Source organism: Solenopsis invicta, chromosome 16 (genome assembly GCF_016802725.1).
Source record: "Solenopsis invicta isolate M01_SB chromosome 16, UNIL_Sinv_3.0, whole genome shotgun sequence".
NCBI lineage: Eukaryota > Metazoa > Arthropoda > Insecta > Hymenoptera > Formicidae > Solenopsis > Solenopsis invicta.
The window spans coordinates 3,781,466-3,795,598 of record NC_052679.1 but is presented as its reverse complement, the minus strand read 5'-3'; the positions used below and the strand labels follow the sequence as shown (position 1 = coordinate 3,795,598).

General features: G+C 42.2%; 2 protein-coding genes across 5 annotated transcripts in view; one reads left to right on the top strand and one right to left on the bottom strand.

Moving 5' to 3' along the window:
* LOC105203022 overlaps positions 1–1,014 on the bottom strand; it is a 163,926-nt gene extending 162,912 nt beyond the window's left edge. Inside the window, exon 1 of the mRNA XM_039458590.1 lies at positions 359–1,014. Within this exon, the coding sequence (XP_039314524.1) occupies positions 359–361 (3 nt within the window). The 5' untranslated portion in view covers positions 362–1,014. The remainder of the gene's footprint in view (positions 1–358) is intronic.
* A 1,877-nt stretch (positions 1,015–2,891) lies between these two features.
* On the top strand, positions 2,892–13,909 carry LOC105202904 (WD repeat-containing protein 20). 4 transcript variants are annotated; one of them, XM_026132962.2, is made up of 5 exons: positions 2,892–3,581; positions 4,204–4,395; positions 5,303–6,763; positions 8,954–9,026; positions 9,631–13,909. In XM_026132962.2, exons 1-4 carry the CDS (start codon positions 3,312–3,314, stop codon positions 9,002–9,004), a joined length of 1,974 nt encoding a protein of 657 aa, XP_025988747.1. In that variant the 5' UTR covers positions 2,892–3,311; the 3' UTR covers positions 9,005–9,026; positions 9,631–13,909. The 4 variants fall into 4 exon arrangements, with proteins under 4 accessions (XP_025988747.1, XP_025988746.1, XP_039314305.1 ...); XM_026132961.2 differs by lacking the exon at positions 8,954–9,026; XM_039458371.1 differs by lacking the exon at positions 9,631–13,909 and having other exon boundaries at positions 8,954–9,624.
* The last annotated feature ends 224 nt before the right edge of the window (positions 13,910–14,133 follow it).

Genomic DNA, 14,133 nt, shown 5'->3' with positions numbered 1-14,133 from the left:
ACTATCGATGTACAACTACTTTACGCGAACGCGCATTCGTCGCCATCTTGATGACGTATCGATGCGCCGATTGAGAAATTGAAACCCATGCAAAATAAATTTTATTTTGGTTATTCTTGCAAATGATACAAAGCAAATCCTACACAAAAGTTCATCAAATAATAATAATAATACTACATTAATTTCCGATTTTCCTTATTCAGAAAAATATTGAAATTATATCGTAAAAATTGTATCCTTCGAAAATGTTTGATACGGCCAAGAAAACCAATTATTTATTCGTAGATTCACATTGTTATTATCTCCAAAAATAAATTTAAGTAATTGACACAGTTTTCATGATAGAATAAAAACTCACCATCGTACGTGCAGCAGCGTTCGGTTCATCTTCGCGCCAAAAATGCCTGACTTTCTGGACTGGATCCCAAGGCGTCCCGCGAAAACGGCGTTCTTCAGTCGACGACCAAAAAGTTCAATGTAATCGGCACTCGCGTTCATCGGCACTCGCGTCCATCAGTAATCGCGTACATCAACACTCGCGTATATTGGCAATCGCGTACATCGACATTCGCGTACATTGGCGTTCGCGTTCATCGGCACTTGTGTCTATCGACACTCGCGTTCATCAGTATTGCAATCGTCAACACTCACGTTTAGACTCACACTAACACGGATGATCGGAACGAATCGGGCCAACGCGATTCCATCGATACGATTCGCGATCCGGAGTCTTCGACGAGCGAGATTCGAACGGCGGTACGCGCGCGTCGTTAACGGAAAAGGCCGGTCGAGAAGAAACCGGAAAAGACTTGGCTCCAATGCGCCGCGGCGCGGCGCAATGATTGCGAGGTCACGTGATTACGCGCGGGTAAATTTGAATCGAATTGAAGCGTGGCATAGAACGCGTTTGTCGCGGACTGGAGAAAACTTTTACTTTCAACGTTGCGTGATAGATGAACTAGTCGGAATTAAGAAAAAACTAGATTTTATGAATCTAGATAATTCATAAAATAGTTAGACCTTTGAAAAATCAGAAAAATTGATTAAAAACTTTTTAGCTCTATTTGTTACCAATGTAGCTAAATTTTAAACTCGGTTTAACTTTTCATACAGAGTATAGTATTTACGATAAATATTTATAAATATTTATTACTGTTTATTTGTTTATATTTTATAAATATTTTATCAGTATTTTATATATACAAAGAAAGAAATCATAAAATCTTTAATTAAAATGTTCTAAAAATGTAGATTACGTATTTTATATGACATTTATGGTGATTAAAGAAATTAATATTTATAGTAATATTTTATGCATATTTTATAAATATTTTTATTTCTAATAAATCTTTATGATCTATTTAAGATTTACGAAAATATTTATAAAATATTCAAATTCAAATATATAATTATTATGAATATTTTGTAAATCTTTTAGAAATATTGTACGCTAAATTACCTTTTATTCCTTCTAAGAATTAAAAAAGATAGCAAGTATCTCATACAACATAGAAACTTGCAAAAGTATTGTTGCAACAATGCAACACTGTTGCTGCAAGTTCTGTATTATATGGAAAAGGTTATATCATTTTGACAATTTTTTAATTCTGAACCTAATTACAGTTTTTAGATCTTTAATGGATAAACTTTCGATTCTCGGCTGTCACATGCAAAAATTAAAATAAATAGAGAAAAAAGAAAATAGATGTGTAAGAATTGCAAAGAAAACTTCTGATTTAGAAGTTACAGAAATCTCTAATTACGCAAACCGAGTTATTGAAGGAAATTCCTATCTAATTTACGTCTTACGTGCAGAATAAAAGTCTAAAGATCGGTTTTGCTAACGGCAGTTAAAATTAATTACGCTCGGCTGAACCTTCTTGTGCCGTCGAGATTATGACCGTAAGTAGGACGCGCGCGACCTAGAAAGAGACGCAAGATCAGCTAAATTGAAGTCAATCGGCGCGCTGGCGAAACCGCACTTGACTGCACTTGACTTGATACAGCGCATCGCGTAAGCTGCGCGAAGCGATTATCTACCTCCGTAATTATCTCCAGCGAATTCAATTCCGCGATGCTCGAATCTCACGGGCGAATTCGTCGCCGCGAGACGAGGAAACTTGGCGGGCTTTCTGATAGAAGATGGCATAAGAGAAAGAGAGAAAGAAAGAGCGGGAAAGGGAGAAAGAGAAAGAAAACTTACTACCATTCGAAAGCGTAATTTGTTCAAAATTGAACGCGGAATATCCCTTGTTCGCCTCGCCGTCGACGACGACCACGCACGCGAACGACGATGTCATCGCGGGAAGGAAGGAGGGCAGGCAGGAAAGAGCGAGCAAAATTAATTGACCCTTCGCTCACGCTTGTTTACAAAATATCCGGTCCCTAACAGGGCTCGTGCGAGCCGCACTCTAGAGGCGGATAACTGACGACTTCGCTGCGCGCGCATCGACGACATCGCGGTTTCTAGTGCCGTACAAAGGGAGCGCAATCTCCCTTCGCTATCACGATGACAAGCGTGATCGCGTTTAAATGAGAAATTGCAGCATTTTAATAAATCGGCCTAACAAAGTTCCTCTTAAATTGAAACGTAAGATTATGGAAAAAGTTTCATTCTTGGTCAGAGTTTTTCCCAAATTGTGATCTCAAACCACTTAATCTTGCGCGAGGCGCTGGCAAGCTTGGCACGGGCCTGACAGCGCAAACTGCCGCGCCGCCACCGTTCAGCGAGCGAACTACACGAGCAGCAATTTCATACGGTTTCGTACGTTTCGTAGTAGTATTTCGGGCGCTTTTATCCGTGTTCGTGCTGTCGTGCAAGACGGAAGGGGACAGGACGAGAGAGAGAGAGAGAGAGAGAGAGAGAGAGAGAAAAAGAGAGAGAGAGAGTGTAGTCGGGAAGCTAAGCTAAGCTCAGCCAGGCGGCCGGCGAGAGACGTTACGGGTTTTTCGCGGTGCTCCGCACGGTTTCCCGGCGTGGCTCTGCCAATCGTGGCCGACGACGACGGCAGCCGGCCCCGCCGGCGGAGCTCGCTTCGCGCGCGTCAAGTTGCCTGCGGACGGGCGCACGGGCGAGGGGAGCCACGCGCGAGCGACGGCGAGGGAGTCGGGGACGGCGGCGATCGACGGACGACGGCGACGCACGCACTACGCGCGGACGGACGTTTCGTCGATCGGTCGTGGGACGGTCGGTGGTCGAAACGGTGGCGGAGTAACGACGTGCCAGAAACGAGGGCGGCCTACGAGCGATATTTTCCTGCGTGTCTGATGAGCTCCTCCGCCGCGCCGCTGCTGCTGCTGCTGGTGGTAAGATGGCTGTGCAGCTGGACGGAGGAGGGAAGGAGGACCTGAAAACACAATTCGTCACGCGGGAGGGCACCTACAAGCTGATGACCCTGTCGGAGTACTCGCGACCGAATCGAGTCGGCTACACCAACAGCCAGGGCAGCGCGTCTGTAAGGGTGTCCTTCGTCACGCTGCCGGACCCAGCGGACCCCACGGGCGCGCAGGGCCTCGGCGACCGAATGTGCTTCAATTTTGGCAAAGAGCTCTACGTCTACGTCTACCGAGGCGTCAAAAAGGTGAGGCGCGATCCGTTTCCCCGGCACTGCGGTCGCGACGACGGCGACGACCTGGAGTACGTTCGAGATCGCGAGCCGTCGTCGCGACCTAACCTCGCAAACGTCGAGACCACCATCTTTGCGGCTAACGTAAGCTCGTTTCACACCGTACCTCGTCCATCGTGACGACGAACGCAACGTCGAGAGCTTCCTCTGGGGTCGACTCGCGTCAAACCGTCGCTGCATTTTTTTTCTTCTTTTTTTTTCTTATTTGTGAACGAGCCGACGACAGCGAACACTCGTGCTGACGTTTCTTAGAAACGTGCAGAGTAATCACATCAATAGTATCGCAGATAATATTGCTATCTTAATTCTTAGTATTCATTGATTAAATCGTTGATTTATGAATAAGATGTGAAAAACTGACAGAATTAATTTGCCAAGATGTTTCTAAAGAATTAAATTCTTGTAGACATTTGAAATCATCTCTAAGAAGTTTTCAAAATAAGAATGATTAAATAATCTATAGCACGCATAACTCAAATTTTCCGTGCTGTTACTAGAAAGTAAACTGTATATTAATGAAAAGGTTTTATAGAAGAAATTTCACATTTTAACTTGATACATTGTTAAAATGTTTCAGGCTGTAGACTTAAATAAGCCAGTGGATAAAAAGTTATATAAGGGAACTAATCCAACCTGCCACAATTTCAATCAAACAACAGCGACAGCTGATAGTGCTCCATTACTGGTGGGATTCTCCACTGGGCAGATACAGCTGATCGATCCGATAAAGAAGGACAGTTCTCAACTCAGCAAACTGTACAATGAAGACGTATGTAGAAGCAAATTTGGCACAAATTACAAATTTCTCTCAGCCCTGCTCAAAGATCTCTTTCTCCTTCTCCTCTCTCTCTCTTTCTCTCTCTCTCCCCCCCCCTCCCCCCCACATTGCGTCTGCTAGAAAGAGCGCTTCCTGCATTATCTGTGAACTGGCTTACGTAGAGATAAATAATCTCATAGTTCAAACAATATTCTCTATGCAGCTAGTATCACTGTAGTCTCTCGGCAATGTGTACAATAGCTGTCAACACTTATCCTCTCTTGATGATATGTCCATGTTATCTTATTGAAACATGATAAACTGGAAAATAAATGCTGGTTCAGGATGCCTAGCGCCACATTCTGCGATGACTTAATATTTAGTGGCACATTATCCAGGCTATTTTATGTCGGTAGGCCCGCGCACTAATGCAATTATATCTCAATCAAATAATTAAGCTCAACAAGCAACATTACATAACTTTCCGCTGTCTTGTAGTGGACAGGCCTTGGTGGAACGATCATGCCGCCTATTTTAAATACATTTCCGCCTCAATGAACGTCTAATGATTCATTGTCGCGTACAGTCGCATTTTATGAGACAAGCACGCTCTTAATACTTCAATAATGTCCATAATGTTTTCAAATCATGTACCAGCATTATTTCCTTTTTATCTTTGTTATCAATTATAAGATTGAGATCGTATAAAAATTTATGTGTAAACTTTTTTTCTCTAGAAAGAAAGGAGCTCTGTTTATATTTTAGTTAAATTTTATATATTAAATGTTTTTTTTTTATTAAATCTTTTAATTATTCTGGAAGAAGATTGAAAAATTCTAAACACTTTTTCGCAGTGCTATTATTAATTTTCTTTTACACGAGAATATTTTGTCTTTAATAAGGAACATTCATATTTCAGAGGCTGATAGACAAGAGCAAGGTGACATGTATAAAGTGGGTTCCTGGCTCGAACAATCTGTTTCTGGTCTCTCATAGCTCCGGTCAGCTGTACCTGTATAACGAAGAGCTGCTCTGTGGCACCACCGCACCGCACTATCAGTCATTTAAAGCGGGTGATGGATACGCCATATATACCTGCAAAACCAAATCCACGAGGAACCCGCTCTATCGGTGGGTGATAGGCGCAGAAGGGTGTTGCATAAATGAATTCGCTTTTAGCCCATGTGGCACGAACTTGGCCGTGGTGTCACAGGATGGATTTCTGCGTGTTTTTCAATACAACACTATGGAGCTGGTCGGCTCAGCAAGGAGCTACTTTGGCGGTTTTCTGTGCGTGTGCTGGTCGCCGGACGGACGTTACGTAGTTGTAGGCGGCGAGGACGATCTGGTGACTATCTGGAGCTTCCACGAGAAGCGGGTTGTGGCGCGAGGGCAAGGCCATCACAGCTGGGTGAGCGTGGTTGCTTTTGATCCGTACACAACGTCGTACGGTGATCACGATCCCGACTTTAGTGGTTCGGACGACGAGACAACGATGCCGCACAACAATCACAATCACTTCCATGAGAAGTCGCACCGTCTGTCCACGACTTCGCAGAGCGGCGGCATCCATTCGAATCGTAATTCCTGCGGCTCTGAATTGAGAATGTCGGGCGGCACATGCTACAGGTTAGGCAGTGTATCGCAGGACACCCAACTGTGCCTATGGGACATCACAGAGGATGTGTTGAGGCAACCAGTGTGCGCCAAGCAGAGACCTTCCGCGGCGTGCAGCACCAGTGGCGGTACCTTGTCGTCCTCGGGCACGTTCAATAGTGGCAACGGAGCAGCTACAACGGTAAATCACCATTCGAACTCGAATGCTAAACATAATAACTCGAATAATATAAACTTCAAGGAGAACGCGAGTGGTAATAACGAGACTAGTAACAATAGCACTAGCACGAACGCCGCGGTGGCGACCGTGAATTCGCTGACGCAGAGGCTAGCGGGTCTTGGCTTCGGCGAGCGTAAGGGTGATAATCATAAGAGAAACTTTAGCCTCACTATGCGAGGTAGCGGCACCGGTGCAACGGCAACAGCCAATAACAGCACGACGACGATCGTGCAGAACAATGGTGGCGACAAGGCGAGCACCGGCAACTCGACGAGTACGACGAGTAGTAGTCTGAACAACAGTGTCGGTGGGGGTTTAGTAGGTGGGACGGGAAGTAAAAAGGTTAGTTCCGTGATGGACGATCCCATGAGGTTGATAGGGACCGCCTGGTGTCCCAGGTTCGACGAGTGCCCGGTCCTCGAGCCGCTGGTGTGCAAGAAGCTGGCGCACGAGAGACTGACTGAATTAGTGTTTAGGGAAGATTGCTTCGTGACGGCGTGTCAGGACGGATACGTGTACACGTGGGCGAGGCCCGGCCACATGGTAGGTCCTCTCACGATAAGCAGCACCCTGCACAGGCCATCACACCATCATAGCAACAATCCCTACACTAGTAATATCAATTCCATGCGATGTAATGACCTCTGATGTAACCCGTTATTTTCAAATCGTTATTTAGCGAGTCAATCAAGTAGAGTCTGTTGGTCAGAAGATCCGAGAATTCTGTACATATATACTTAGAGTTAGAATCTAGAATGATGTTATCGTGACAAAAGTGGCACAAGAAAATTTTGTAATTTTTTTTTGATAGTCTTTCTATCGCCTGTCGTGGCGATGGAAGAATGTCTTGAAGACAAATGATTGTTCTTACTTTGGAGTAGAATTTAGAACAAGCTATATTGACGAATTCGGTATTACCTTGCCGGGTGTTTGATACGACGATCGCGTCGCTGGTATTTAAGTTCTACATATTACAATCAGTATATATATTTAATCTTAAAGAGTCCCTATTCACATTTAAGTCTACGAACTTAGGGTGTACACGTGCGTTTGAGTTCTATTAGTATTGGGAGGTGCCATTGTAGAAAAAGCATTGAAGATTTTTTTAGTATTTTTCTCTAAGTTTATATTGTGTATATAATTACAGAAGTACATGGACGGACGATACTATGAGTGAACAAGTAGTTTAAAATCTATTTATTTTTGGGCCCTCAATTTTGAATTCCATAGGGTATCTTTTTAATACCGTTTAGGTTTCTTTTACTTTTTAATCTTTTTATGTATAATGAACATCTTTCGGATAATCTTGCCTTTTACTCAGAACATTCCACTATATCAGATAAATTCGCAACATTTTCGAATGCAAATCTATTGCTCGAAATGCATGAAAATAGACATTTCAAATTAAGTAGTGTAGAGCGCGCACATTTACTTTGGTATTTGTTTTTTTTCCGGATGCATTAATATAGTTGATTAATTGTTTTTGCGAAAAATGAAGGAGCTTTATATATAACTTCTATTTAGATATTATCATTTCTATAAAACCTGATTAATGCATGCGCTGCAAATTAAAAAAAGACATTGACAGTATGTGCTTAAAGTTCATTCATAGTATAGGCTGTCGTTGATATCTGTGCCTAATGATGGTCTGGTCAAGATATATTCTCGCGATGAATATTGCAGAATTACGCGAGTTATAGGATAGAGAATCGAATATTGATATATTTATGTTTTTGGTTTTGCATCCTCGAGAGCAATGTTGTTTGAGCCCTATGAGGTCTCGTGACAGGGCAGGCCCCTTTATTGAAGAAGAACTTTCTTTCTGTCTTCTGTAAAGTGTTATTTAGCTTTAGCTGATCATTGATAGAGACTCAACGAAAGAAAATTATTTAGCCTCGTCTCTCAGACTTACGATACGTGATGCGAGAACATTTAAAATATCCTTTGTTGAAAACGATGAATTTTGCCTTGTTGTACAATAAAGCGAAAATTTGAATGAACGATCGCTGCTTGCTTCCCGCTTGTTGAAATTTTGTTCAATCAAGTGCAATGCAGAAGCTCCAGGGAGAACGGCCGGGGAGTCTTTGTGCGACACACATACATATGCATACTTAACATATGTATGGTGACACATGTAAGACGATGTTTACAAGTTTGCAAAGAACATCGCATGTCTTTTTTTCTCTCTTTTCCTTTTTACGTTATATACATATAGTACTAGGTCCCAATATTAGGACTCGAATAGTGTTTCCTGGGCGTTTTGCATAGAGCATTTGTATCACGTGAATATCCCACACTTTCACCTTTTCATTTAACGGCCTTGACCAAAAGTACGGGGCAGCCTCATTAAATTGCGATCAGTTAAACTAGCCAGCGTTTGCGAATTGCATTTACAAATATACCGCAACGCAATTATTTATCGAGTGTTCAAAGAAATGCGTTTTAAATCTGTTGCTGTTGTGATTCATCGTATTACACTGAACAGTATATACGTATACAATTTAATGAAAGCGGGTCTTTCACGCTTTTGGCCAACGCTCCGAAATACCTAACTAATTGCGGAGTACCGCGGGTCAAGTTCATTATAGCGTGCGTTGCTTCTTTTTATAGCGTGATTTATATTTTTTAATAGCGCGTTTTTTTATCATTTTAATTCGGACGCGATGCTTGCGCTTATTTCTCAAGGCCGACGAAGCATTAATTCCTTTTTCTCACTTTTGATTGATCGGAAAGATTAATGTTCTGTACCACGCTTTGGCTGATGCAAGAGAATATCGTGGATGAGACTTCCCTGAGTTATCGCATGGTACGTATGACTTATCATTTTCTGTTCTATTTTGCTTTATTTACCGCTTGATCGAATCTTGTCATAGAAGTAGAATAGTATACACGTTCGAATCGTTCACACACGTTATTGTCGAGATACACTTCTCGGCGACGCTTCTGAATTTTATATCACGAATTGCACTATATTTCTCTGCTCTCACGCATTTTTTCTTTGTCTCTTTCTCAATCTCTCACTAGATCTGCATCGTTCCCAAAAAGTTTCCGCAAAAACAAGACAGCATTATACGCGTCAACTAAATCATTTTAATTATTTATAAGTTACATGTATAACTTTAATGAAAATATGAATTTCTGATTGTGAAGACATAAGTTATTTATTTTAATGAAAATTTTAATGAACAAATTTCTAAATTTGAAATTGAATTATTGAAAGTGTTTTTATAGTTTTGCTCATTCAACTCATGATTTATCATTATAGTCAAAAATAAATTTTTAGCCTTATAAAAGACATGGCGGGGCGCAAACTTTTTGGGAATAATGCTCATTTTTAGATGACTAGGTGATCAGGTACGCATTACTCGTGTTGTGTATCAACGAGTGGTTCGCGTTGTCTTTAATTTCAGTCAGGGATCAGCCAGGTCGGCGGCGCCGCTCTCCACGTAGTCAGTCCGGTGGAAGGCGGCGGTACCATAGTATAGCCAGAGCCGGACACCGACGCCGGTCCACCACGAGGTCATCAGGAACCGCAGGGATCGTCGCGGGCGTCCGAGGCGCAACTCCAGCAGGCGTACGCACGCCGACGTCACCTATACTACGTCTGGCCGAGCGAGAGTTACTCCGGTACGGTTTGAGCGAGCGGTTCCAGCTCGAATTCGTCATTCGTCGAAGAAGCGGACGAATTGAAATGGGAATCCGTGGGAAATCTATCTCCACGAGATCGGATGCTTAATCTCGAATATCGGACCTTGAAACTTACCCGTTTCGTCTTCTAGGTCTTTCGATATCAACGTCTTGATATCGCCAATGTCCTTAACACTAGAATTACCGACGATTAACATTTATCTATTTTTATTATCTAAATGTACTACGGGTATCATTAAAAAAGAGATGAAGAGAGAAAGCAAGTTGATCAATTTAATTATATTTATATATTATAATAAAATCACGGAAGATCTAAGAAAATGCACCGCTATAAATTTGATAAAAAATTACAATCCAGTCAATTATTTTGACTACTTTGAAAGTTCTAGTGTTAATGACGTTTTTAAATGCGAAAGAGGAACTTGATTAGAATACTTTAATTTCGAACAAGAATCAACAAATATAAAAAGATAGAAAAAGCGGAAAGAGGAACGACGGGATTTAGGGATACCGAAGCTAAAATCCAATCTCGAAGATTAAGCAGTCAAGCTCGTAAGATGGATTCCTTCGGGAATACTCCTTTTAATTCGTCTTGTGTTTTGCGGGGTACAGCTCGCGCGCGGCTTAACGCTTAAAGACATACATGCACACACGTATACAGCGCTTTCGTTTCGGTATAAGCCGCTCTTCCGGTGCATATCATTTCCTCTTCCTCTATCTTTCCTTTCCTCGACAGCGTCGCGGCGGCGACGATGTTACGCGACCCCGCGGCTTCCCTTTCCCCAAGGAGACCCGTGAATCGGAAGCAATCTGTGTATACATGTACATATGTACACGTGTGTATGCCCGATGATCGTGACAGATGCGTTGTATCATTCCAAATAAAATTATGCGGTAATATATGCGTGTCTCGACTGGTGGGACACGCGGGCTCCGGCGACAGAACGCGTTATTTATTATTTGAAGCGTTGAAATTTATATAGACCTAAGCCACGAAGAATTCTAGGACAGAAAAAAATAGTCCCTAACATAATATTCTAATAGGCCATATAAGTAACTCACTAATTTTTGCTCATCATTGCGATGCCATAGATCGAATTGCCCGAATAACATGTACGTTTACGAGACACATTCGTTAGAAACGACGTTCTGACGTTTTACACTTCGTTCCATCGCTCGGATAGCCGCTAAAGTAGCCGGAGGATACATTTCCACCGATGGAAGTTGCTTCGTTAGCTTTTTTGTTAAAAATTGTGACTTGGGTCTCTATTATTCTCAGTGCTTCATTTCGGTCGATTTATACTTCGAAAGAGATATTCCGCAAGGCGATACTAGTTTTTAATTTACATATAAATACATAGGATTTATATTGCATTGATCACGAAATATGACGTTTAATTTACGTTATTGTAGACCAGCCCGGCGGCTTATTTCGTCGATTAGCTTTGATCACGAGAGCATTCCTACGCGATTCAAAGATTAAATATCTGTTGTTATATTTTCGGACTTTTACACGAAGCTTTTTAATTTATATCTCTACGCAGTAATTCAACGCAGCACCGAATTTATTTCAATTTCATTCATCAGATAAAAGATTCGACGCAAGAAGGGGCTGTAGAGTCATCGGAAACTTATGTTTCGTTGAAAAAGACTCTATAAAAGTCGGTAATGCTCTTTAAAAGCCTGTAAGGCCTGTAATTCGATACCACGCGTCTATGAAGTACAAAGAGAAATTCACACAAAGAATATTTTTTCTATATTCCCTCTTTCCAAATAAAAATGAGACACTGTTAGTTTCCCTAAAACGTTTCCGTCTATAGCATCTGCAGCTTCTTTTACGTCAAGCTTGAATTCTTTAATGTTCAGCGACACTACGTTCTCGTTCACATAACATACAGCGTACGCAACGGAAATTCTTTATCGGAACACTGTTATATCACACTGATAAGAGGACTGATTCGATAAAATTTTACGTTTCTCAATATTTTCGCACGGTGGATTACCTCGCCCCACGAGGCACGACACTGTATTATAATTTTATCAAGTGCAAGCTCGTTAAAGGTATGCTGTGATATGTGTGCTACTACATGACGACACTTGACGAATGATCCAAGCTGAGCTCAAGATCACTTCCAAAGATCACTCCGCCGTGCACCGTAACGAACGATCGGACTTACGGACGACACACGTAACCGCTGATTAGTTACTTCTTACTTACTATATGCAACAAACGAAGCCGGCCTGCGACACACCAGACCTACTATTCATCTAATGATTCTGCGAGAAAAGGGATGGATGAACTTGAACGAATCGACGCAGAGATCCGTGACGATCTAATCGCGTATTCTTTCGATATCTTTCATTATCTGTTTCTATTTATGTACAATGACTACTGGCCGAGCGATGTAATTGAATTACGAACGCAGAAACAAAATGCTTATGTAACTTAATACCGAGCTATATACAAAAAATAAATTTTTTTTTTTTTTTTCATCTCATGTTTTGTCCAACTGGAGGATTAAAAGGGAGAAGTACGGAATCGGACTGGATAGTTCGCCTTCTTATCAAAACGATAAAAAATTCACAGCTTTGTAAGGAACCTACTTACCGATTTCTTCAAGTTCATCCTTCTTCGCGGAGAAGACCGCGATCTACAAAGTTCCTATTTCGTAAGCTAAACGGCGAGATTCCGCGATCGACGGATGGATTCCCCGGTGGGGAACGCGTCCTCGGTATCCGCACAGAACGGACGAAAAGCTCGCCGATCAACGAGGCTGAATGAGGTTTTCGGGTTTCTGCATGGTGGACGCGTGCGTGAAGAAGTGGGGATTTTAACAATGTGTGTTCAAAGCGGCTGGAGGGCTCGCGATTTCGTATCTTCCGGGCACGGGTATGGCCGAGTTCGCATTCGGGAGTCCGCGGCGCTCCTGATAGATGAGATAATATGTCTGTATTTAATTGATATTTCGCGATGCGATCGACGGAACCGTCTCGACGACAACCGGGTTCTCCTTGGAACCCGCGCAACGAGTTCTCGCTATCGTGTAAAGAGCAGGAAACCTTCTCCTCGTCCGAGGCGCTTCGTGACGAAAATAACGCGAATAATCGCGACACTGTAAATCACGTTAATGAGTCGCGCTGTTCTGTAATAAGTCACAGGTGACACTCGCGAATGATTTAATAAATGACTTCACCTCCCAAAGTGCCGCTAACAGGAGACACGTGGTTCATTACTGGAAGCGCATGCAAAACAATTTATTTCCAAGGACTATGATGCACGTATTATTATTTCTTTATATTCTGAAGAAAACGACGTGATATTAAAATATCTCGTGGCGCAAGAATCTTTTGTTTTGCGCAATGGAAGCGGTATTCTCTCGCTAGAAGAAATGATGCTCGCAGAGGCAAAGGGAATTCTGGATAGAGCAGATGTACTCCAAATTATATATCTCTTGTCAGGGGCTTTTTGGGGTGGCGGAAGAATGCCTGTTTGATTTACTTTGGGCACGGATCAACCAGCATCATTTCGCAGCTTGGAAATAGGAGGACAGATGTTCCATATTTTATCACACGACACCTTCTTCCGCTTTCACACCTGCGAGGTGATTTTCTCGGTTGTTCCCGCTAATCTCTCGAGGTTTATCGAATTATGTACAAACGTAAACGACATTTACCTTGCACAGCCGGTCGACGCAATTGCGCGTTATTGTCCGCAATTTCGCGGGGAGGGACGACGACGGAGGGATGTAAAAAAGAGAAAAGTCGCGATCGCGATCGCGCGTGAAGAACGGTGCTTAATTCGGATGCACGCGTGTTATGATAGCAGCGACATGGTCCAGCTTGATCGTAACATCCTCGGCACACCGACGAGTAACCAAGTCTAGCATCTCTCCGGCAGTTTTTTATGGAAAACCTTTCCACGCAAAGAGCTTTATGGCATCGCGTCAGATCTGTACTGTAACTTCTCGGCGCATTTCTCTTTGTTTATAAGCGTGTACATTCTTTGTAATTGTAAATGAAGAAAGACATTTCATTGTTAAACGCTTGTGTAATTTTTTTTATCCTGCATTCAGTTATTTCCCTCTTCCTTCTCTTAAAATACGTTTCTCTCATCTCTGATCATCTTGCGAATTAATTAAATCTTTATTCGGAGTTCTCTGAAAAAATTCAGAATTAGCAACGCAATTGTACAAAGTGATCTATTATCTTTTATCTTGATTTTAAATACACTTGAATTTCTTTTTACAGGGTAGATGTAAAAAAAA

Coding starts and splice junctions, on each gene's coding strand:
- LOC105202904 (XM_011171597.3), top strand. CDS start 3,312: ATGGCTGTGCAGCTGGACGGAGGAGGGAAGGAGGACCTGAAAACACAA. Junction 3,582..4,203: donor TCTACCGAGGCGTCAAAAAG/GTGAGGCGCGAT, acceptor AAAATGTTTCAG/GCTGTAGACTTAAATAAGCC. Junction 4,396..5,302: donor GCAAACTGTACAATGAAGAC/GTATGTAGAAGC, acceptor TTCATATTTCAG/AGGCTGATAGACAAGAGCAA.